The 25,642-nt window shown below is 37.5% G+C and overlaps 1 protein-coding gene across 9 annotated transcripts in view; it reads right to left on the bottom strand.

Moving 5' to 3' along the window:
• ADGRG6 (adhesion G protein-coupled receptor G6) overlaps positions 1 to 25,642 on the bottom strand; it is a 151,546-nt gene that overhangs the window by 21,013 nt on the left and 104,891 nt on the right. For 7 of the 9 annotated variants that reach the window (XM_089922065.1, XM_089922061.1, XM_089922062.1 and 4 more), the window contains 7 exons: positions 24,656 to 24,762; positions 19,904 to 20,031; positions 18,706 to 18,974; positions 17,429 to 17,525; positions 15,070 to 15,353; positions 3,110 to 3,211; positions 2,318 to 2,470 (listed from right to left, as the gene is read on the bottom strand). In XM_089922065.1, the coding sequence (XP_089778191.1) occupies positions 2,318 to 2,470; positions 3,110 to 3,211; positions 15,070 to 15,353; positions 17,429 to 17,525; positions 18,706 to 18,974; positions 19,904 to 20,031; positions 24,656 to 24,762 (1,140 nt within the window). Of the gene's footprint in view, positions 1 to 2,317; positions 2,471 to 3,109; positions 3,212 to 15,069; positions 15,354 to 17,428; positions 17,526 to 18,705; positions 18,975 to 19,903; positions 20,032 to 24,655; positions 24,763 to 25,642 lie in introns of those variants that run through there. The other 2 variants (XM_089922067.1, XM_089922066.1) reach the window with 2 other exon arrangements.

Here is a 25,642-nt window from a genome sequence, read left to right as displayed (position 1 = left end):
AGTTCAAACCTGTGCTGTTCAAGAGTCAGCTGTACAAGATGTTTGGTGCCAGGGAACTACCAATTAGGTAGAATTATCTATCTCAGACTATATACCTGTTATTAATTTTCTTACACAGGTGTTTCGAGCAGGAGTGCACAGACCTCTTAATTTTAGGCAAAACTGTTTGTGTGCAGGACTCAAAGGCTGCATTCAAAGGCTGGAAGAGAGTCCATAGCTTTTATTCAATTCCCCAGAATGTCCCTGACTCCAAGAAACTTTAAAAGCTGCTGTACCAAGCTGCTCCAAGTTTTCAGGTCTTTCTTTACTTAACCTTGGAATTAAAAACCTCAGTAAACATTCATACTTTTTTTCCACAGTGCTATCTTGAATCCCAGGCAGTGGGGACCCTAGTGGCACAAGCAAGGACATGAGGAAGGATTCAAATGTACATACGGGTCATTTGAAATTCAAATGTTTGCAATGTGAAAATTTATAGACACATTACACAAATCACTCCCTGCTTGCAAAAAGCTAAATATGAATCTTTTTGGTGCCATTCGCCTTTGCCTACATTAATTAGCTAAACAAATACAAAATTTAAAATTTATTTCCATTATCCTTTTAGAATCATCTTTAATTAGGAAAGTGCTGGATGCTGAGTGTTGAGAGCTGATTGCGCAAGGTTTAATTAGTATTTAAAAGGAGCATTTCTGCCATTTTCAATTGAAATTATTAAAGGATTACACCTTTTCACACTGCTCACTGGCTATCAAGGACTGCAAAATAGTCTTCACAGGCTTATGTCATTTTATTTCACTTCACTTTGTTGTCCTTCATAGAGATTACAGTTTTGTTTTTTGCTTCCTTCTTTCATAAAGTGTTTTTTTTAACATCTGTATTGGAGTATAATTGCTTTACAATGTTGTGTTAGTTTCTGCTGTATAACAAAGTGAATCAGCTATAGATATACATATATTCCCCATATCTCCTCCCTCTTGCCTCTCCCTCCCACCCTCCCTATCCCACCCCTCTAGGTGGTCACAAAGCACCGAGCTGATCTCCCTGTGCTATGTGGCTGCTTCCCACTAGCTATCTATTTTACATTTGATAGTGTATATATGTCAATGCTACTCTCTCACTTCGTCCCAGCTTACCCTTCCCCCTCCCTGTGTCCTTGAGTCCATTCTCTACGTCTGCGTCTTTATTCCTGTCCTGCCCCTAGGTTCATCAGAATCTTTTTTTTCTTTTCTTAGATTCCATATATATGTGTTAGCATACGGTATCTGTTTTTCTCTTTCTGACTTAATCTCTCTGTATGACAGACTCTAGGTCCATCCACCTCACTACAAATAACTCAATTTCGTTTCTTTTTATGGCTGAGTAATATTCCATTGTATATATGTGCCACATCTTCTTTATATTTTTTATAAATTATAGTTTTCATAAATTGAAGTTTTGTGGCAACCCTGTGTGGTCAGATGACGGGATAAGCATTTTTTTTGGCAATAAAGTACTTTTTAAAATTAAGGTGTGTACATTTTTTGACATAATTGTATTGTACACTTAATAGACTGCAGTATAGTGTAAACATAATTTTTATAGGCACTGGGAAACCAAAAACGTTGTGTGACTCTATTGCAATACTCGCTTTATTATAGTGGTCTGAAACCAAATTCACAGTATGTCCAAGGTCTGCCTGTATTTGCACACTGTCTTCAGGATTGTTCATATACATGCTCAGTGTCAGAAAGTGTGAGCATTGTAAATATCATGAAGATTCAGTAGATGAACAAAGACACGGTGTTTCTCACCATCCTGTATCACCTTCCAAGTATGATGCTCCCTATTTCATACTTAGTCAGTGATTTGAAGAGCAATTGCCAATAACTCTTCTAATGGTTAAGGACTTAGGTATTTTTTTCTTTTTTGACTGAGGAATAATTGACATATATCATTATATTAGTTTTATGTGTACAACATTATGATTTTACATTTGTATATATTTCAAAGGACTTAAGTCTTAACTGTAACATGTAAGCTGGATGGTATTTCTTTTTGTTCCCATGCCAACTTGCCAAGTAACTTTCCTACTATGCTGAAATAATCTACAATTCAATTTCTGTATTTTTAAAATAAAAACACATAACTTTTTAAAACAAGATACCATATCTTTTAAGGAAAATTAAGTTTTAAAGCAAATGAAGTTACAAAAACATTCAGAGTTAATAATATTCTGGCAATATAGATTCAATTTTGGTTGTAATATTTTTAAAAGAGACAAAATATTCACAAAGATGTCCCAGAGAACATCTTTACCATGGCCAGAATGACTCACCCGTGTGGCTATTCCTTTTGAAGTAGGTGGTAGAGCTGTATTTAGACTTGGATGTAAGGTAGGTTGAGTTAGAGCCAATGGAGCTTGAGGACAAAGATTTTCCTAGATTATCAGAACTTTTCTTGATGATATTGGTAGCTGTCTTACTCCAGTCTGAAAGAAATGACATCTCTCCATGAGTCTGCTTTAGGGGGAATATACTCTGCCCTGAAGAATCATCACCACATTATTTAAGTAACTGATCCAGAGCATTAGACGTTCTGACACCCTGGCAGTGACTCACACAAGAGACTGACATGTCAACAAGAACAACCTGAAGAAACATAAAAGTTTCTTACTTTGACCCTATGTTTAAAATTATACTTTAATATATTAAGGGTGAGAAGTAACCACTGGTGGTTAAAAAAAAAGTAATATTCTTCTTCCGGGATTTTTTATATTGAGAAAGATCTCTTTGCCTAATAATGTAATTAAAGACTTCAAAAATATGGAAAGGTATGTATGGTATAGTGGATATATGAGTTGTTAAATTAGACATGAAACCTTGGGCAACTCACTTAACCTGTCTGGAATTCATGCTCCTCCTTTGCAAAATAGGAAGGTCAGGCCTAGAGCCCTCAGATCTCTTGCAGTCCTAATAATCTAAGACTACAACTAAGCATCTTTATATACACTGCCTTTACAACTTGCTACCACTGGGACTGGGTTGCTCAGACCACAGAAAATCAAAATGACAAAGGTTTCTAACTATTCTCCGATGTAAGAAAAACGATCACCAACATGCTCCTTTACCTGAGTTGTCTGCTAATCGAAATCGACCACAGCAGAGGTGCCGTCTCCACTGCTTCTGAACATTCTCCTTCATAGCACAGTGGAAGATAAATATAAATAAGCCTGGGACGAAAGAAAATATAAACAATTAGGCCAAAGGACACATTTTTAAAGATAAACCTTACAAAACATATGGATTTATTTTAATTTAATTTTTTTTACATCCGAATCACTGAGAAACAGATCCTAAGGAATCTTTAGGTATGCAGTAGACGTTTTAATCCTTTAGAACAGAACACGGAGGATCAGATAAAACTAGAACGATTACATGGATCTAATTCTGTCTTTGTTTTGTTTGGTATTCGTTATGACTTAACCTAAAGACTAAGCTGAAATAGGCAATATTCAATTTAAGAGGCATTTATATTTCCCTTATATCTGTTTTAAAATTACGTGAAAACATTTCACAAAATTTAGAAAAAAAGAGAAAACTGAAAACATCCATGAGCTCATCATCTATTTCAACTTGTATATTCTAAGCTATTTTATGTAAGCATATTATTGTAAGTTTGGGCAATAGAAAAGTGGCATTTTTACAAGTCAAAAATGGGCCCAAATCAGCAAATTCATGTGGCTCCACCTGGCCTGCTTTAGTTTCTCAATACTTTAATGCAGAAATATTTCTGTATTGTCAAGTAGTCTTCATATTTAGTCACTCCCTGCATCTATCAAAAACTAATTGTGTCATTTGTGCTTTGGGAGCCAACCCCTTTTAACTTTTCAAGGAATTTGCTTCTGCCTTTTTATTCTCCCTTTGCTGCCTCAATTTCTCCCTCTATTCCTCCATACTTGGGTTATTCCCATTACTTACAAGCATATTCTAGTAACTCTCTTTTAAGTAATCGAACAAAAAATTTCTCCTTTGAGCCCCAATCTTCTTCCAGCTTCCACTTCTTCATTTCCTTTCTCAATACAACGTGAAATGGTTAACTTTCGCCATCTCTACCTTTTCTCATTTCTTTTCTTCTCAACCTGCTCCAAATAGGTTACTATCCACAGCTACAAGGCCACTACAACTGCTCTTGTGAAGGTCACAGGGACTTCCCTATCGCTAACTCAGTTTTCATTCCTGTTTTACTAGATCTCTGAACAGTATTCAACACAATTGACCATTCTCTCATTTTTGAAATACATTCTTGGTACCACTTTCTCCTAGGCGTCTTCTTAATTTGCTTCCTGGTCTCTGTAGCACATCCCTCGGCTTTACTTTTAAAAGCTGACACATCCATGACTCAGCCCTGGATTTCCATCTTTTCTACAGCTACACTGTCCCAGTAGGTACTAATCATGCTGTATAAGTACCATACACTACTTTTTATATGTGCCCCCATTGCCTTCTCTCCCCACCACCACCACCAGGATTCCAACCCACACTGCTTACAGGACATCTTCATTTGGCTGTATCTCCATTTTGTTGCATCTCACACCCCTGATATTCTAAATAGGAGTCTTCTTCATCATTACCCTCAAAGAAACACATCAAACTCATTTCTGCCCAATAATTTGAAGGCTCTTCCTTTAAAGCTTTCCCTAACAGGTTCTTACCTGTCATTCAGGCCTCAGATCAATTGTTAACTCCTCAAAAAGGCCAACATCAACTTTTTATTTTTATTTTTTATGTTTTAGATCACACCCTTGCACACACCTATTTTCACTATAGCACAGATCATTACCTGATATTCTTGTATTCCTAATTTATTCATTTATTTCTTTGCTTAACTGTCTCTTGCTAGTAAATAATAAGCTCCAAGAGCACAGGGATGTTTGTCTATCCAGTGTTGTACTAGCCATTCCCAGAATGATGCCAGGAACTAAGCGGGAACTCCATAAATGTTTGTTGAATGAATGAATAGTAACCATGATTAATCGCTCATCTATTCTACATGAGTTAATCGAATACTTACATGTACATCTGAATGCCTTAAATGTATTTAGGGGTAGGGGCTTACACTTACTTAGAAGGTGCTCTATAAATTCCTAATGAAGTTACTGGTTGAAAATCATTACATATGTTGACTCATAGAGGAATGCCATTATGAAAATACTAAATTTTGCTCACTGCTTTCGAATAGACAACTAGCCTATTAAAACATTCCTGGGAGGGGTTTCCCTGGTGGCGCAGTGGTTGAGAGTCTGCCTGCTGATGCAGGGGACGAGGGTTCGTGCCCCGGTCTGGGAAGATCCCACATGCCGCGGAGCGGCTGGGCCCGTGAGCCATGGCCGCTGAGCCTGTGCATCCGGAGCGAGGCCCGCATACCACAAAAAAAAAAAAAAAAAAAATTCCTGGGAAATTCAAACACATTTACCTCTGAGAAGTATAAATTAGGCATTCAATGACCTAAGTAGTATTAGTAATCAGTAATAGTACCATTTTATTTATTATTATTACTATATAATTTTATACATATTTATTTAAGTAAAACACTTATTTTATTATTATATTACTAATAATACTTTATTAGTAATAAAATAATTAGTGAAGAAAATATATCCTAGTGACCTAGTTATTTGTCTAAGATGATATCAGATAGGATAGGGGAGTTCTAATTTTAAAAGAAAGCTCTAATAAATAAGAATCAAATTTCATTCAATCAGAAAATACACACCCACACACACCCCTCCTGAAAGTCCCTGTGCTGTGGACAAGGAGGGAAGCTAGGTTGGGGAGGGAGAGCTGGAGACAAGAAATCGACTTGCAGCCTGGCCTGGAGCTCGGACGTGACAGGTCTCAGAGTGGGAGAAAGACTTTGCTCCACACTCAAAACCCCTCAGAATCAGGACCTGCAGGTGGATCTACCTTCCCAGGGAGTACAGGATAGACACTGGGTTCGGACCCCATCTTCACACTCTGACTAAATCTGATTGCCTTTCAAAGCCTTCCTCACGGACAAATCCCCAATCCCTAACTTGCTTGCTAACACAGAAAATCCCTTTAATAAGCACACATGTTCTGTAACACGGGTAGTGTGAATACCCAAAGAATATATAAAATGTGGATGGGTTTCCCTTTGAGAATCTTTCAAGTCTTTAAGAGGTGGTGGCAGTTTCAGAGTAAAGAGAGCAGAAGGCATGGAAGCTTGAGGTGACGTCATCATAGGTTACAGATGAAGGAGTCTGTGGTTGGAGAAGGAATCCTTTGCCTTGGCTTGACTCTATTTTTGTGAACTGGGGCAGAATTTGCAGAATTTGTTGTTGGAGGTATTTTTGTCCTACAGCTGAAAATATAGCTAACCACATGTTTCTTAAACAATTGTTTAACAAACTCACGTATCAGAGCTGTAAAAGATTATAAACTCCAATTAAGGACTTTGGTTCTAAGGCATCAATCCTGGCATTACTCGCTCTCGGGTCCCACATTGAGCAAATGATTTTCTTTTAGCTGAGGCAGAAGTTGAAAATTTCTAGATGTTGTTTCCCTTAACACTCAGAAGTTTTTATAAATGTCATATATATATCAGAGGAAAAACTTCAGAGCATATGTCTGGTGTTTTGAGGACACTGGAAGAGACCTAGTTCTAGGATTTGCTCCTTTGGCCTTGCTGGGATATTAAGATGTGAATTATTTTGAGGCTCTGATGCTGACCACAGTCACATGGGAGTAGGTTAAAGCTAAGAAAAACTGACTTAATAAAACAATCTTTTAGATTGTGCAGTGCTGCTCTGTATCATAATTACATAGCATTAGATGACACTGCCTACTTTTAAGCAACCTGCAAATATACAGGCATCCACTAAGTTTAAGAGACACGTATATAAATTAGATTTAAAATCTGATACATCTCCTCTAAAATTATTTGATCGAAGTCATTTACATGCTCTGTCTCCCACTATGAGTTGTGATGCTATGGGACAAAAGCAGATAATAGGCGTGAGAAATTAGAATTCTCTGGAATAAATATATTTTAAAATTCCAAGGTATTATGCAGATTCTTTGGCTGTGAGGTATGTTTCCATTTTAAATTAGAATAGGATTCTCATAATAGGTTATTTTACTATTTGTAGTAACTAGCCCTTTTCACATGAATTTAAATCAGTCTGGCAATAAATATTATCCCAAGATTATTTTAGGACAAAATATCCCTCTTAGAGTTCAGCTGTGGGAAACATGGAAGGTATCCACATCTGGAAGAGCACACATGCCGTATGGAAAGAAATTCTGAACACTGCAAGAAGGAGGAGTAGAAAATGCAGCAGGAGAGCCAAGGGCACTTGGAGGCCAAAGTGAAAAAACAGAGGGCTAGTCCCTCTTCAGTCTTGAGGGTTTTTTTTTTTTTTTCCATCTACTTACAGATATTGGTGCCAGAGCAGCACTTAAAATCACAAAACTTTAAAGAGTTTTACATTGGCATCCAAGGGAATCTGTTTGATTCTAATCCCCAGCTCTGCTCTCTTTCAATGCTCATTTCAGTCAAATGTTTCCCCTTTGAGAATCTTTATATAAACCCACGCACCTCAAAGAGGCTCTTCATACCACCTGGAAAAATATGCTCTTCTAGTTTTCTGGAAAGCTGTGACCAGGGACCAGAATAATTGGTTTTTACTCCTCATAGCGCCTTACAGCTTTATTTAACTGACCAAGGAGTAGGGAACATTGCCCATAAAAGCTGGGCACTAAAATGACTGAAAAGATAGAAATCAGAGGCAAAGTCACTGCTTCATCTTGACAGGCTTGTGCTAGTTTCACAATGGCCCTTTTGGGGTGAATTTTAGCCCAGAAAATGACCACTCTGATGAATGTAAGCCAGTTCCTTAGCAATAGTTTCTTCAGGTTGATAACTGCTTGGATTCTTTATCTTACCCATACAAACCCAGATTTTATGCTAAAACAAGAAAAAAAGTTAAACTTTCTTTAAATGAACAGATTCTAACCAGTTCTCTACCTGCTCATCCCTTGCCTTCCTTTAACCTCCATCTTTCACTAACCAGAGGTTTCTGCTCACTTTTAAAAATAACTTAGACCAATATATGAATTCAAGATATCTTAATTCTCAGCAAATCTTGCAATTTTCTCAATTAAAATAAATGGCCTTTTCCATTGTGATGGAGGAAGGGCGTTACAGGCATGTGGGAAAGAGGGCCTGTCTGTGAGTCCTGGTAGGAAGGAAAACATAAGGAATTCCACCTCACCAAGCCCTCCTAGAGAAGCACACCAGGGGCCAAGCCTGACTCAAAAAACAAGGAGAAGGGACACCCAAGAGGGTGCTCTAAACCTCTAAATGTGGAGTGAGAAACACTCTGAGAAATCTCGTCAAGTAGTGGGTTTGAAAAAAAAAAAAAGCTTCCTTCTAAAGTACTGGCTTTATATCCAGACTGTATGGGCTTGTGTTTAATCTTGGTCTTTACAAGAGCTATTTAACTATTTATTTAGGAAAAATAAAGATATCCTTACATTCAATATTTTGGCTAGGAATTTGGCTCCCACATAGAATTCATTCTCTTAGGTTGAGTTTTGGCAGAAATATGTGGAGCAAATGTAAAACAAGTAGCCAAAAGGATGTTCTCAGATCTCTAGCCCGATTATCAAAAGTTTTAAAAAAACTGCCCAGGAACAGCTTCCCTTGGATTTGAAAATAAATGCTATACTGTAAAATTCAGGGAAACATGTACTGTCATCCTTTTACTGGTCTACAAAACCACTTTCAAGAAGTCTGGTGAAGGAAAACAAAACAAAACAAACGCCTTAGGTGCTCATTTCCTAATGAGTTCTTTACCAGCTAAGGGCCATTGATGCTTTCAGCAAGGCTCATCATCAATACATTCTGACAAATGACCTAAGTTGATTTTTCTTACCCTGGATAATAAAGATCCAGAAACACAATGAAGGGGAAGACTGCAGATATAGATAACTTCTCAGACTGTGAGATGGAATCAATCAACAATTAATCAAACAAGGTGTTTGGGCAAAAAAGGATACATGGTCTCGATAACTGATCTTTGACAAAAACGATCTAGATAACTTCTGAGCTTCCCAGCAAGCCTAAGTCCAAATCTTCCAACAGCCCATCTGTTTTGTTGTCACACAGACGTAGCCAGCTGGCTGCTGGGCTGGGGAATCTCTAGAGTTTATGACTCTCTCTGGGAACCTCTTGAATCCTCCTTTCATTCAACAAGGGGCCCTTTAGAAAATTATTTCTCTGTGGCACAAAATGCTCTGCCAAAAGATGAGTAATTTATTTCCTTGCAGTGTGTAATGTCTCGGCCAACATGATGCCATTTCAGATGCTAACGGGTTTAAAGGTGGTTCATCTCTTTACCTTGGCGCCGATTCACCGTGTGTGTTATACATGTGATTATGGCCCAGCTTAACCGTCAGGAGGCTCCTAACCCATAATTTTATTTAATTTTCTTAGTTTACCAATAGGATTAAAATAATAATATAAATATATTTCTATAAATGGTTTTTGCTGAATAAGGGTAAGAGAGTAAATTTCCATTTATTCATTAAATGTATATTTATTAACAATTTTTTTAAAAGGACACAGAGACTCACTTCCTAGAAACTTTGAAATAAAAAGTTGAAAGGGCAGTAATTTGTTTTATTTTTTTTGCTCATGCTTTGTCATCTAATAATGTGCTTTTCTGTTTTCATATATGCTATGTTATAAATATTACACTGATCTTAGGTAAGTCATTAACTCTTCTAAGCCTGTTTCTTCATCTGTAAAATGGAGCGAGTACCCTTTTTCTTGGGTACCTACTTTTCAGATTTGCTACAAGAATTAGATCACAGATGTTGTGTGAAAGGCTTTGTAAACCGCAATGCACTATGCAAATATGTTATTTCTGTTGCTCTGGGTATCTTAATGTTACTGAACGAATTAATGGCATACATGACCTCTGAGTAGACTGATGATACCCTTCTGTGTTCGCCATTGCAGCTTCTGTTTGCACACCATATGCTGCATGGTATTACGTGGTCATATATACATACAGAAGATGGGCTGATTACCCCCAAAACAATCAATATTGTTTCACGGGCATGGAAAACTAAAGTTGAAGATTAAGCTCTCAGTATGGGGCTAGACTTTAGATCCTGATGAACTTGTCAAGAGAGTTAAACCTCTCTATATATTGGAGAAACCTAATCTAATCGAAAATGTCAAATACTTTTGTACGGTAATGAAAACAATATACATTCGGAGATGCTGTTCATCGTTTGTATACTAAGCAGCAGTGTGTACAGCCTGCATCTCAGAGCAATAAGTCAATCCTGCAAACACATCAATATCGCCAAGGGACACAGATGCCCAAGAGGACTCTGGCCAAGATCTTCTCAGCAACCAGAGAATTGCCTTTTACTTCTTTAGGATGAATTACATTATATTTCTTGAAGTACAGGCTAATGTTCTCAGGCATGTGAATTATGATGTACTTTCATCAAACATCTGTTCTCTTTTGAATAGCAATTTGTATACCATATAATTTTCTCAAGTTGTATTCCTTAGAAAAAATTAAAATTTCTAATAAAATGATTTGTCACTTTCATCCTGGGAAAGCAGCAAAGGTAGTAAAAGGAGTTAGAAACATAATTGTGCCTCGTTAAGAGAAGGTATGTTTATCTTTTCATCTTAGAATTAAAAATTCAGTGAAATGATTAATATATAACAATCAAATGAAGTAGGTAAGAAAAAAGAACAAAGCAATATACGGTGGAAAATTAGAAAATAATAAACTTGGTTTAAGCCTGGATTTGAGTGACTTCATTTGCTTATTCAAGTAGGTAAAATTTTAGTTAGAGCCACACAGACTATAAGAATTTTATCATATCCAGTTACCATGATTTTTTGGAATTAAATTGTATAATTATAAGTGTACCTAAAAAATAAAAATTCATATAAAAATACATATTGAAAATAAACAAAAATAAATCATCTAAAATAAAAATACATATATAAACTTTAATATATAGGCTATACAAATATATGAGTACTGACATAGTTATACATGTATATGTCTTTGTACATACACACATACATACATACATGTATTCCTAAGAATCCTGAAAGATAAAATGGATTTTTAACATCTTTGAACAAAATCTTTAAAGACATACACAAAAGTGAAAAGAAATCTGTTAGCAAAAGCCACTCCTCTGATACACGTGCCCTGACACCACTGCTCAAACACATCTTGTCCTCACAGGTCCCACCTCTGTAACACTACAGGGTGACTTGTGACCTTGCTGATTTTAAGATGTTCAATTATAAGCCAAATCTGAGAAGATTAAAATTTACTTTGGCATAGTTGTAGGTTTCAGAATATTGCATTACATTATAAACCTTTAGCCATTGCTGATTCTTATAATGACAGGCTTCAGTTCACTACAATATCGCATTAACATGAAGCTTTCTTATCCCAATCACTGCAGAAAAATAAGAGTTTAATGACCAAGCCAACGATAGTGTTTTGCAGTGGCACACTTTCTAAATTTCTCTTGACTCTGCTCATGTATCTCTAGCTCCCCCATTCCCACCATAGTCTAAAACACCTTACCTTACCGGGACCATTGCAATAGCCTCTCATCTACAGTCTCTATTGGGCTGCTCTAATCCATTCTCTACATTATGTCCAGCTCCATCTTTACAAAATGTACATCTGCTCATATCATTCCACAGGCCTAAAACCTTTCAAGGACTTCCAATTGCCCTTATGAAGATCAAAACAGAGAGCCTCCTGGTCTAGCCTTTGCCTCCCTTTTGTGTCACACCCACTGCTCTGTCACTCTCCTGCTCTTTCTGGGTTCTCAGCTTATATGGTCTTTCTTTTAATGCCTTGAGTATGCGCTATAATCACCAACTACAGCAAATTTTTTGCACACGAAGTGCGCTCTACCTGAAACAGTTTTCCCTCACTCCTACTCCCACCTTTCACCTAGTTAATTCTTATTGATCCTTCAGATTTCGGCTTAGACATCATGTCTTCTGTCATGTGCACTCTCAACACCACCATGTACACTTTACACAGTGACATATTGGATTAACCTTAGTCTCTCCTACTACAATATAAGCTCCATGAGACAAAGGGATCAGGTCATGTTTTTTTGCTGGAATAAAGAATACTAGAAAGAAGTCGACACAACGTAGTTCGCCTAAGTTCAACATGCATTCACCGAATTGTTTCTTTAAACTGTCTAAATTCTACATGCTTCTCTTAATAAAGCATATACCTTTAACAACCAAGTCTCTCATGGACGGTTCTGAAAATGATGCAAATAAAAACCATTAAATGGCTTTCCATAGTGTCCTCTGAAGCTTCTGTACAAGGTTGGCCAGTAAGGAATTGTTAGACTCATGTGCTCTGTATCCTGTCTTTTAATTCACATTTCCTTTTTAGGAGGTGTTTTTGATATCACTGGATGGGCAGAAATCTGCTCTGAATTTATATCATTTAAAATCAGCCTTAAAAGTCAGTGATTTATGAAGAACACTCACTCTATGATGGTTTACAACATTTTTCCCTCCTGAGAGAAGACCTACGCTGGGAAAAATAAAACACCCCGATTCTCATTAATGGAAACAGAGCTGAATAGACAACTGTAACAGTTGAAGGTTGCTGAAACTGCCAGGAAATTCTAAAAGCAAAAACAAGGTTGGGCTGGCAGATTAATGTGCCTTTCATATACAATCCTGAAATATAAAACCATGGAATTTTCTAATGTTAATGGACATTTTTGTCAATATTTGTCTAGGCACTTTTATGTTGTGTATGATAGAAGAGATTAAAAAGAGGAAAACTCACTTTACAAAGGTGGATCCCAGTGCAGAGGTATTCATATGCTACCTCTTCAGTTTCCAACTTCTGGAGGTGTACTTGAGGCTTATTATTTTATTCACTAAAGATAATGAGCCTACATAGTTCCTCTGTTAAGGGAGAATGAATCTGAATAAAATTTGCTCAACTAATTAATGCATATTTATGCTGGAGGAGTCTCTGATTGAATTTAGGCCATCCCCAAAGCCCCTCCCTTCTTCATCCACCAATCCAGTTACTGATTTAACAAATAATTATTGAGCACCTTCTAAGTGATAGGTTTTTCTACAGGAGCTCATGAGCTAGTGGGAAACGTAGGAGGAGAAGCAAAACAGATATGTACGATACAGAGCAGTAAACACGCTCCTGCAGGTAAATACAGACTTTTCTTAGAACACACCTGTTGGGAGCTCCTACCTAGGCATCTCTCCTGGTGAGAAGCACAAACCTGATTTCCACACTTTCCATCCCAGCTCAGATTTGTTCAACTTTAGTCAGCTCTTCCTTCCCTAGACACCTTCAAGTGTGTGACCAGTAGCTTCAGGTAAGCCAGTAATACTGCCCTGCTCAAAAAGATTCCAAACTTTGTCACCTCATTCCTACTGGAGTGTGGGCTTAATGGTGCTTCCAACATTAAGGGGTTTCATCAACAACACAGGGTATATCCAATGTCTTATAGAATGTTATTGAATTTTCAAAAAAATACTTTATGTTCACTTAAGCTTAAAAGTTAAATTCATCCTAAAAGGGAACCCTCCTACACTGTTGGTGGGAATGTAAGTTGGTGCAGCCACTATGGAAAACAGTATGGAGGTTCCTCAGAAAAAAATAAATAAAATTATTTATTTTATAATAATTAAAATAAATAAATAAAATTATTTATTTTATTTTATGAAAATAAAATTACCATATGATCCAGCAATGCCACTCCTGGGCATCTACCCGGACAAAACTATAATTCAAAAAGATACATGCACTCCTATGTTCATAGCAGCACTATTCACAATAGCCAAGACATGGAAACAACCTAAATGTCCATCAACAGAGGAATGGATAAAGAAGATGTGGCACATATACACAATGGAATACTACTCAGCCATAAAAAAGAACGAAATAATGCCATTTTTAGCAACATGAATGCAACTAGAGATGATCATACTATGTGAAGTAAGTCAGAAAGAGAAAGACAAAAACCATATGATATCACCTATACGTGGAATTTAAAACACGACACAAATGAACCTATCTACAAAACAGAAACTGACTCACAGACATAGGGATCAAACTTTTGGTTGCCAAAGGGGAGAGTGGGGAGGGAGAGGGATGTACTGGGAATTTGCAAACTATTACATTTAGAATGGATAAATAACAAGGTCCTACTGTATATCCAATCTCTTGGATAAATCATAATGGAAAAGAATATTAAAAAAAAGAATGTCTGTATGTGGATAACTGAGTCACTTTGCTGTGCAGCAGAGATAGGCACAACATTGTAAATCAATTATACTTCAATAAAAAAAATTTTTTTTAAGTTAAATTCATCCTACAGTACACTAGGGTAAGTGTTACGGAATCTGAAGCATGACAGTAAGCTCCTTGAAGGAAGCCTTGTATTTCTAAACAGAGCAAGCCATTTGTTAGATTGTGGAATTGACTGCCATATCTTATGAAAAAATAAGCATTTCTGAACTAGATTGTTGGTATTTTTTCTGAAATCCAAGGAACCAAGGAATCAAAGTGAATTGCTCTGTCCCTGCACAGAGTCTAAAGATTCGTCTGGCCAAGAGCACTACACCCACATGGTTCCATGGAGAACACCAACACTCAGCAAAACTGTAAAGAAAGCAAACTTCATCTGTGCCTCTCTTTACACTTCCCATTGGGCACCTCCTTGCCTATATCCACGCATACAACAACATATATTTATTGAGCACCTACTATATTCCAGGCATAGTTCTAGGTGCTTGGTATATATATCACTGAAAACAAATAAACAAACTGACATTCTACCTCTTCTTTCCATTCAAGGCCTTTTTCACGAGTACCCACCCTGTGCTCAGCACTTGGGATAGTGACTTAGAAACTTAGCATGGCATCTGTCCAACAGTGAAGCTCTTTGCAAATATGGTAAAATTAGAAAGGGAAAATGGTGCGGTTACCATTTATCTTACCTTGTAAAGAATTGAAGATGGAGAAAAGGTACATGAAAGGGACATTCAAAGGTCCCCAGGCAAAGAAAGCAAACCCCCACGTCATGCCCAGTAGAAACGTCAGGCTGACCACACTGCGCAGGTTCCTTAGAACCTCCTCGCGTAGCGTCCGGCTGCTCCTTTTGCCATTCCTCCCGCAGATCTGCACCATCACCACAATGAACATGGCGACATTCAGGAAAAACATGAGTCCAAAATACCCGGCACAGGTCACATAAAATATGACAGGATCTTTAATCCAACAGCTTAAAGGAGAAGAGACAAGAAAGAACGAGATTTATCATCACGCCCTGTTTACCTAAGACTCCTCCTGGCTAAGTTTGGGCTTCTGCAGATTTCATAGCTGGGCCTTCCTCAAATGCCTTTAGAAAGTCACTTCATTTTCTTGGGCCTCAGTTTCTTCCTCAATGTTTACATAGATTTTTGTTTTTGTTTTTTGCTTTGTTTTGGATAGTCATCCTCTTAATACCTAGTTATTTAACTCAACAGTTAGGAAAACAAGGTGGTCTCCTTAACTCTGACTTGGCATGAAGACACTCTGTTTGGCTCACCCCAAACCATGTCTACCCCCTTTCTCTTATGCGCCTGCACTCCTGAGGGTGGGAAACTTTCTCAGTCTCCGTTGTATTTAAAGGAGGGCCATGTGGACATGGTTCTACAAAATGATAATGGAAGCAGAGTCTGCTAAGGGATTTTTGACACCTATTCTTGACAGACTCAGCTGGCAAAGCCCGTCATCATCTTATATCGAGGAAAGAAAGGCCAAGAGGGCTGTAGAATTGCTGGCCCTAACATTTTCAGCCACAAAATTAATGCCAGTTGTTGCCTTCTTCCAAACCTTATCATGTCTTATCATGTGAGAAGAGTAAATCCTACTTATTTAAGACACACATAATTGTGGATTCCATTACTGTGGACAAAATAATTCCTATTAATATAATTGGTTTAGTTGAGGCAAGACCTTATTGTAGAACTCTGATATTCTTGTGCTGACACTTCTCATACACAATTAAAAGGCTTACATCAATCATAACATCCTTATGAGATCAGGAAGGATACACTTGATATTCGGAATGATATAGATTGGAAAATAGATGAAAGTAATTTTAAAGGGAACTAAGAGTAAAATTAAAATACTGCAATTTGTAGATGCCCCAGTGCCTAACTAATACTATGGAAGTTCTTAGGTACCAAAAAATATTAGAAGAATTATTTAAGACAATTAAATTAATCTTAAAATTCGAATGTAAGTGGTCATCATTTTGGTTGTGTCTTTCACCGTGGAACACAACCTTCACAAAGGCAAAAGCTGTCTTGAACATCTTTGAGTCCTATAACCTGATTCCTGGCATATAGTAAATGCTCAATTAATGAAAGTTGTTGATGGCACAACAATTTAATAAGTCGTACTTTAAAGTTCTATAAGAGCTGACTCACATACTTTTTAAGTTCCCTTATTTAGAACATATGTATTGACTTCTACTTTTAATATATCTTATTTTAAAGGTCCCCCAAATGACACTGCTTGTCCCTGGAGCTAATCTTTCTTTCCATATGGAAGTTCCCCTAGAGTCTGAAATTCCTGACCTAGATCATTTATTTCCCACTAGTTCTCGTGGGGGCTTTGGACTGCTACTTTGGAAATATAAATGGGAAGGCCAGGAGGAATGGAACAGGATTGGATACTGACTGGATATAAAATTTTTATCCATCCATGAAATGTGCACAGAAATGTCGCATCACAGTCTGGAGTAAGCTCTTTATTCATTCAGTAATCAACAAATAATAATATTGAGTACCACGTACTACATAAAATACAAGAGAACTAATTGCCAAAACTGAAGAGTTTAAAAACCTTAGCTTCAGTGATCTCACAGCCTGAAGGGAATTTTCCAAATTATTCAAGATCCACTCTCTCCACTTCCACACAACACTCATATTGGCACTGAATCCTTCACTGTCCGATGCTGCTACTTAACTCTCTCGAAGATGTGTGTGGTTTAAGGAGGTGGGAGTATTACAGAATCTCCTCAGATAGAATAGGTCTTCTGTGTCTAGAAGATAGTATCTTACACTTCTTCTGAATTCCCCCAGATGAGAAAGCACAACATTAATATGGAAAAGCAGCTCACACAGTTCAGAGCATTCAACTGAATTCATCTGTGGTGTAGCAGAGACCTTGGCAAAGACATGCAAGTACACTTTAACCTTCCAAAATAGAAGCTCACTCACGATTGTGACGGAAACTCACACTAAACTTCAGCAAACAGAGGATATATACTCATCACAAATAAATTCCCAACAAGCTTTTATTACTTACAATTCATCACCTTGTTCTTTTCCATAACTCTCTTTTCCATAAACTTCATTTTGGTTTCTGCTTGCTAGAACAATGGACACAACTAAGGCAGGCAGACCTGTTATAACAAGACCATGATAGAAACAACTTTTCTGAAGCATCTGTAGACTGCTTTATAAGACTGATAATGGCAAGGGGGGAAAAAAAGAAAGAAAACACTCCATATCATAGAATCAAATTTCTTAGAACAGGCGACTTGGTTACAAACAACAATAAAATCCCTTTTGTGGTGTGAAACATCCAACTTTAATTAGAAACAATCTAAACCTGCTCTTAAATGACAGATATTCAAATATTCTGTTTGCTTACTGGTACCCACTAGAGTACCAGGACCTGATTTATACTGTATGCTGTACCAGAAAATGTAGTTTCATTAATGACACCTGTCAGACTGCCTGAGTTCAGGTAAGAAGGTAACTACAGCTTCATTTTGCCCCTTTCTATAGAAAGAAAAGTCTTTAGAAAAAGTTGGGGGGAAAACAATGGGGACATAAAGTCTTTATAGTCTTTTCTCTCAAGAGGACCAATATAGTATTTCCATGTATATTTCAGTGGGGAAACACTACACCACCTGAATTCCCTGAAAGGTGCTTTCATTGCCTCCTAAGGTGGTACTAAACACCTTGGAAACATCTCATTTCTACATGGCTATCTGAAAAAGAGATTTGTGAGAAAGCTCGAAAATGCCTGGCCCAATACAAAACCCAGATAAAGGAGCCCAATTAGAAGACTGCAAACAGGCTAACACAGCTGTCCATGTGTGGCTGAGGAATCACGGTAAGAAGCTCAAAGCAAGAATTCTGTCAGTATTCTGGTTGCACACACAAAAATAACCTTCTTGCTCGGGTTTCCAAGACATGGGCATGTGTTTAGGGCGAGTAGAGTTAGGAGTCTGAGCTGGCCTTTCTATTTTGAAAAATAATAGAAATGTACCACTGTCTGCCAGCTGCCTCTTCAGACTTGCGTGGGCTGGCTCTGGACACAGGAAATAAGGTGGTGGGGACTCAGGAGAGCAAGGGTTTTTTCCCTTTCCTCCTGACTTTAGTGAGGAATGTTGAACAGTTTTTAAAAACACCGTTCTGAGGAAGCCCCTTCCTTAGGTTATGTATATCACATCCACATCATTCACAATTTTGAAGTTTCTTTTAGCAGTGCTATTCTTTCAAAATAGGATTTTCCTATGAGAACCTAGTGATTTCCATGATGGAAAAAAAGAAAACAAAATTTAGGAGGCTTACCCCAGCCAATGATGCAGAATTTCAGTATGTATCGGCGAATGTAAGTGTTAAATACTTTAACCAGAGCAATGTACATATGAATCGCTTCTAGCCCCATCCACGTAAAGGTAGCTAGAAGGAAGAAATGCAGCAGGGCTGCAATGGCCGTGCAAAGTCCATCCACATGGAACGAGGTGATCCAGCCATCCAGGAGGAAGAGGAGATTCAGGAACAGCAGGGCTGTACTCAGGTTCATCAAGATTTTGGAGGGATAATCCCTTCGTAATTTTCTTATAAAGGACAAAAGAAAGATATATGAGAATAATATTGTAAATAAATCTTTTAAGCACAGGCAGTAAATTCGTATCTTATACAGCTCTGCAATAGCCTAGGTAGTACCATCTTTATGACATGGTTCCACTAGGAGGAGGGCTAAAGATATAGGAGTATTTAGCAGATTATAAAGACTTTTTTAAACACTAATTTTATTTCAAAACTGTTTCCAAAATTTCTACTTGGTTACAACATGTTGATTTTTTTTGTTTTGTTTTGTTTTGTTTTTGCGGTACGCGGGCCTCTCAGTGTTGTGGCCTCTCCCGTTGCAGAGAACAGGCTCTGGACGCGCAGGCTCAGTGGCCATGGCTCACGGGCCCAGCCGCTCCGCGGCATGTGGGATCTTCCTGGACCGGGGCACGAACCCGTGTCCCCTGCATTGGCAGGCGAACTCTCAACCACTGCGCCACCAGGGAAGCCCAGATTGATTTTTTTAATCCAGGAAAAATTTTAGATTTACAAAAAATGATATCTTTGTTGAAAAGCAATTTCCCTAAAATTTGTTGAAGTTTCTTGATTTTTAATAAGGTCAGGATCCTTTTTTAAAAAAATTTCCTGTTTCAAAACCAATTTTATAAGATTTGTGAAGCAAATGTTTTCATCTTTTACCATGTAAAAAGCATTTCATGCAATTGTTATTTACTTAAATGCTAATCATCTCTAACAGGCTTAAATACATTTTAAATAGAAATATAGTAACTATAAATTAAGATTCTAAAGGTGGGAAATTCGTGATATATCTTATAAGAAATCTGAACATTAAAACTGAACCACTGTACGTGATTCACAAAGTGTATATGTGTTTTTAAAAGCTGAAGCAATTCTCTTATTCACATTCTGGGACAGTTAGCTCTGGATTTGGCAGATAGAAAAAAAAAATACTTACTCAAAAGCAATATATGTCAGGAGGGTAGCTGCTGAAAAAATAGCAGATATTCCACACCCAATATTGGTAATGAAGGTGAGAACTTTAGTGTTTTTTGAATCCAACTGTGAGGCAGTTCCTTGAAGGTCCTACCAAAAACATGAGAAGCAGTTGTAAGAATCTCTCTTTTCATGAAAACGGTGTTTTGTTTTATTAGAAAGGTCACTGATGGCACTTAGAATCTCAGCTCAATCTTAGGGGCTAAAAACAACAGTGTAAATCAGGACATGCGTACCTCGTTTTATTGTGCTTCCCTTCACTGTACTTCGCAGATACTGCATTTTTTACAAACTGAAGGTTTGTGGCAACTCTGAGTCAAGCCATTTTTCTAACAGCGTCTGCTCACTTTGGGTCTCTGTGTCATACTTTGGTAATTTTCACAATATTTCAAACTTTTTATTATTATTATATTTGTTATGGTGACCTGTGATCAGTGACCTTTGATGTTACTGCTATGATTCACTGAAGCTCAGATGATGGTTAGCATTTTTTAGAGCAATAAAACTTTTTAAATTAAGGTATCTACATTGCTTTTTTAGAGATAAGGCTATTGCATATTAACAGACTATAGTATAGTATAAACATAACTTTTATATGCACTGGGAAACCCCAAAATTCGTGTGACTCATTTTCTCTCAATATTTGCTTTATTGCAGTGGTCTGGAACTGAACCCACAAAAAAATCTTTGAGATATGCCTGTACTGGAATTTCCGTTTATTGCACTCTTGTGGATCACTCCATGAAACAAAAATGTAGCATTATTTGCACATTTTTTTTTTATCATTACCCTGTTACCCAAGCTCTTTGCACATCAGTATAACTAGAAGAGCAAAACCACCGGGGCCCTAACAAACTGGAGAAGAGGTCATTGTCATGCATAATAAATGAGCAGACCCTTCCTATCGTTTGCAAGGCTAGGGACACAAGTGAAAATGGAGGCCACCATGGCCCCGTGACCAAGCCTTTAGGTGGGCCCTGGGTTCTTTGATTGGTAGGGAGGGGCTCAGCCGAGACAGCCAGAGGCTGGTGCTGGTGTGTGGCTGCCCAGTCAGAGAATAGTGCTGAGGCTCTTACTGTGGTCATTTCAGAGCTAGGTATGTATCAGGTGGGGTGGTCTCTGTTTTTTTTTTTTTTTTTTTTTTTTCATAAATGAGAAGCCACCAAGAGTTTGGGGGTCATAGTTTTTTGATACCTATAGACCTGAAAGGGTGCCACTTAAAAGTGTTAGGGGTTGTTGTGAGGGGAAAAAGTCAACATTTTCTAGCATGTGAATACGAAGCCTTAATTTTAATTTCACTGTGCAGAGGGAGACAGACTTGCAAAGTCCAGGCCTGGCAGGAAAATCTTTCTTTTCTTCCTTAAATGTAGAATTGGGTTAGGGATAAATCTTGAATGAAGACCAACCACTCAAGCCTTGGTTGGAGGAGAAAGGCATCTCCATTATGCAAATGTTTGAAAACGGAGCCTTCTTGGAGAAGGGACATATTCCAAAAGGAATATCTAGTTTAAACTTTTAGGTCTTAAACTATGAAAAAAATTTTGTGTTTTAAGTTTTCATTCTATAATGTTAACTTTCTTTACTTTTCACCAAAATGTCAATAAAATCTGCTACTGAAACAAAGACCTCCAGGAAGTGGTATCTGTATGAGTGTACGTGTGTGAACTCATGAGACGGGGCTCAGTTCCAGGTCTGACTGAGGCAGGGAGGAGCTGGTAACAGGTTCCCTGTAACACCAAGAAATGCACAAAGTGATGGAATTCAGTGGGCGCAGAGACTCAGGTCAGAGAGGACCGTCCCTATCCTCCTCTCCCGGGAATCCCTGAAAACACTGGGAGGAAGTGGGACTCCCACAGCACACGGGATGGGGTTTGAGTCAGTGCCACTTGACTCACTGGTAGCTTTTACCCCGACCAACATTTCGGTTACTCCAGGATTTGACGAGGTCAGAGAAATATCTTGGGAACCTCCAAAGGACTTGTCATTACCTCTTGAAAAACCTACGGCTCCCATTTAGATGAGGCAGTATACTTGCAAGTCACAATTAAAGCCACAATTTAAAATGTAAATTGAAAAAAAAATGCTGTTCACGGTTATACATTTACACACAGTTCTCATGCTGTTTTATACTTTTAGAGAATGAAGAATATGAAAATATTGATTCCTCTGATTTAGCCAACATGAGAATGTACTAATGTTAAAAATATGAAAATCAGCTTTACTAAAATAAATGTAGCAGAGGATATGAAATTTTTCATACATTTGTAGATTAGAAGATATAATTATAAATCTGGGGTATGTTTTTAAATTTCTCATATGGTGAATGTGTCATGGGGCAAGGTAGACTCTGGGAATATCTTACACAAGTGAATACAGAGTTTATACATCAAGAAAGACTCTTAACAAGGTTGTGGTGGTCTGGAAAAGCTGGAAGGATATGGGCACATCACCAGAAAAGATAAATTCTGGGAAGTTTTTCTTCCAGAAATTTAGAATCTTATAAAAGCAGCCGCAGTGGAAAATGGAAAAATAGCACTGAAAAATGCACATATCCATATACATGTAAAACTAATTATTTAATCAAATGACAACAGAAAGAGTAATATATAATTACAAATTCATAACAACAGTTAAACAATATTTGGAAAAACTAACCATTCAAAGTAACAGGAAGCCAAGCCTTGGTTACTTATAGGTCATCTCTGAATAGTGACTGTGTTACTGTTATCTATTTATCTAATATTAGACTTACGATACACACAATCATGCTCAAACACACATGCAGTTGAAATAATTCAATGAATTAAGCTAAAGCTTACATACCTGAAAGATTAATGATGCAAAACAAGCGTTTTATGAAAGAATGATGCTGTCACTTTTCAGAAAAAGGAGAATATGGAAGAAAACTGAGGGTTTTATTTTTAATTACTTAGGGAAAACATGCTATAGTTTAATTGTTCATTTTCATGGTCTGGCAGTAAATGAAAACATTTATATTTTGGGAAAGTTAAGCTGTTTTTTATGACTGTCCTCTTTTTTTTTTTTACTGTTTTTTTTCCCCAGCTTTATTGATATATAATTGGTAAAGAAACAATTGCACACAATTAATGTATACAATTTGGTGAGTTTGAACTTATGTATACACTTGTGTTAACGTCATCACAATCCAGGTAATAACTATATCCATCGCCTCCACAAGTTTCTTGTGTTCCTTTTTCATTTGCTTTTGTTTCTGAGGTAAGAACACTTAACGTGAAATCTACCCTCCTAACAAATTTTTAAGTCTACAATACCATATTATTAACTATTTTATATAGCAGATCTCTGGAACTTACTCCCCTTGTATAGCTGTAAGTTTATATACTCATTAAACAACTCCCCATATATCCCTCCCCCCATCCCCTGGTAACCATCGTTCTATTGTCTACTTCTATACCTTTGACTATTTTAAATGCCTCAAATAAGAGGAATCACACAGTATTTGTATGACTGTCCTCTTTTTAAATGACTTGGTCTTATCCCTCAGAGCTTTAAGTACTGGATTGTCAGGAAAATTACAACGTGCACGGTTGCTATATGACAATGGCCATTTACATAGGCCAGGTAGATCCATGAGCCAATCACTGCATCCCACAGTTCCTCGCTACTTCCTTCCAGTCCCACAGGAAGTAGCTGTAAGATTTAAGGGACGGGATAAACAAATCTTGATGTCTGTGATTCGAATTCGAAAAGCTTTATTGCCTCGGTACACATTACTCCCATCTCCAACTAAAAAATAAATTTGGTTTGATCCCGCTTATGGAAACTATACGGAAACAATGGCTCTGTTATGATCTGGAGGGTGTACTTTGCACCAGGAAAGTGTCTGCAGACACACAAGCATATCAGGTTATAAGGTAAAGGTGTAAGTCTGTGGATGCAGTCGCACAAGTTGCTGGTTGTAAGGTGGCTCTTGAAAATTTGGTGGGCTGAAAAAACATATCAACGCAATCTAATTTCTGCTTAAAACTGGAGAACAGGCTGGCTAATGAGATAAAACTAGGGCCAAGGGAAAGAAGGCAGGAAGAAAGAAAGGAAAGAATGATATGAAGGCCTAGTGGTGAGTGAAACGTAACACCCATCATCTCCATTGCAGGCTTGAAGCCTCTGTGCTGTCCTAGTCACTAGTCTAGCCTAACAGGCTGTGATCTCTAGAGAGGGATTGCAGTCATTTGGGGGTAACAATTGGATCACCAAGCACAGTACCTGGTACAAAGTAACATTCAAACGTACAAGTGATAACATATTATAAGAAAGACAATTTTTGATGAAATTTTTCATAGCACCCTTCCATGTTAGTAAAACCCGACATTTTCTTCCTCTTTAACTTTTCTGTCTCTCCCTCCCTCCCTCTCTCTCCATCTCCCTAGCTCTGTTTCTCTCTTAATTCAAGGGTTTCATGGTGATTTTCTTGTTTCTGGGATTATTTATCATTATCGTTAAAGCCAAAGGAAAAAAAAACAGTAAGATTCTTCTCTATACTTATCTTGCACTTTTTAAATATATGATCTCTCTCAACAGATTCTTCATCAAGAATCAAGATTCAGGATACACATGAAAATTATCAGGAAAAAAATTTCCCCAAACACATAATCTAAAAAGGTGGACTCACAAAAAGAAATATGCCTTCCAAAATTATGTCATTTCAAAATGTGTTTAGATGTTCCTCCCCTACCATCAGAATCCCAAAGTGGGTCAGGTGGTTACACAGGCAGATCGTCTCGCTGGCGTCTGAATCTTTGTGTGCGACACATCCTGAAGTGTTCCAAAATCCAGAACCTTCTGTAGGAGGAAGTCAACAAACAGTGTGAAAATAACAGCAGATCGGTTCCTTCTCTGTAATGGATGAGCTTTTTCCCTTGGGGAAATATGCCTCAGACTCTTCTGCTTTGCAGTGTATCTGTAAAATGGATACTATCTTGAAAGCTGCTAATACACAGAAGAATTTCGATTCCTGGGATCATAGAATGTTAGTGCTAGGTGGGCAGTCAGAGGTTAGGTGGTGGTTTTCAACTGTGTTCTACTGAGGTGCTTCAGGGGTCTGCGAAAAATTCAGCTTTTACATTTTAATACATGTTAATATTTCAACATGTATTTTACTTATTTAAGAATATTTATATAATAGATTATATGTAATATAAATATATATTTAACATAAATATGAATTGATATATAATTTATTTATTTAATATATTTTAAAGTCAACTTCCGTAAAAAGAATATCCCTCTTCAAATATGTTATATACTAACAAAGTCTCTAGAGATCAGCACAGTTTTTTACCCCCTTGGTCAATCTATATCTCTGTGAAGACATGAGAACAAAGGAGGTCAGCTTCCTTGGAACATGCTATTATGTACAAAGCAGTCATGCACAGAGACAACTTACTATAAATGCCTTTAACACATCTTATCTGACTTTTACGGTATGCTATGGAATATGAACAACTCATATATTTGAAGGGTATTTTAAGACTACAAGGTGATATCATTTTTAACTATGTAGCTAGTAAATCAGGATCTTCTCAAAACCGCAACTAGAAACCAAACAACAAGAAAAACTTCCCAGCTAAGACTGGAGTATCAAAAAAAGAGGTTTGGGACACTGGCGCTTGTTTGATTGGGCCACCATAATCCCACTGGGGAACCCTAAGGGAAGGTGACC

This window comes from Delphinapterus leucas, chromosome 12 (genome assembly GCF_059928025.1).
Source record: "Delphinapterus leucas isolate spDelLeu-1000000601 "Yukka" chromosome 12, BTC_Dleu_Yukka2, whole genome shotgun sequence".
Lineage (NCBI taxonomy): Eukaryota > Metazoa > Chordata > Mammalia > Artiodactyla > Monodontidae > Delphinapterus > Delphinapterus leucas.
The sequence above is the reverse complement of the archived record's forward strand: the minus strand, read 5'-3'. Positions and strand labels throughout refer to the sequence as shown.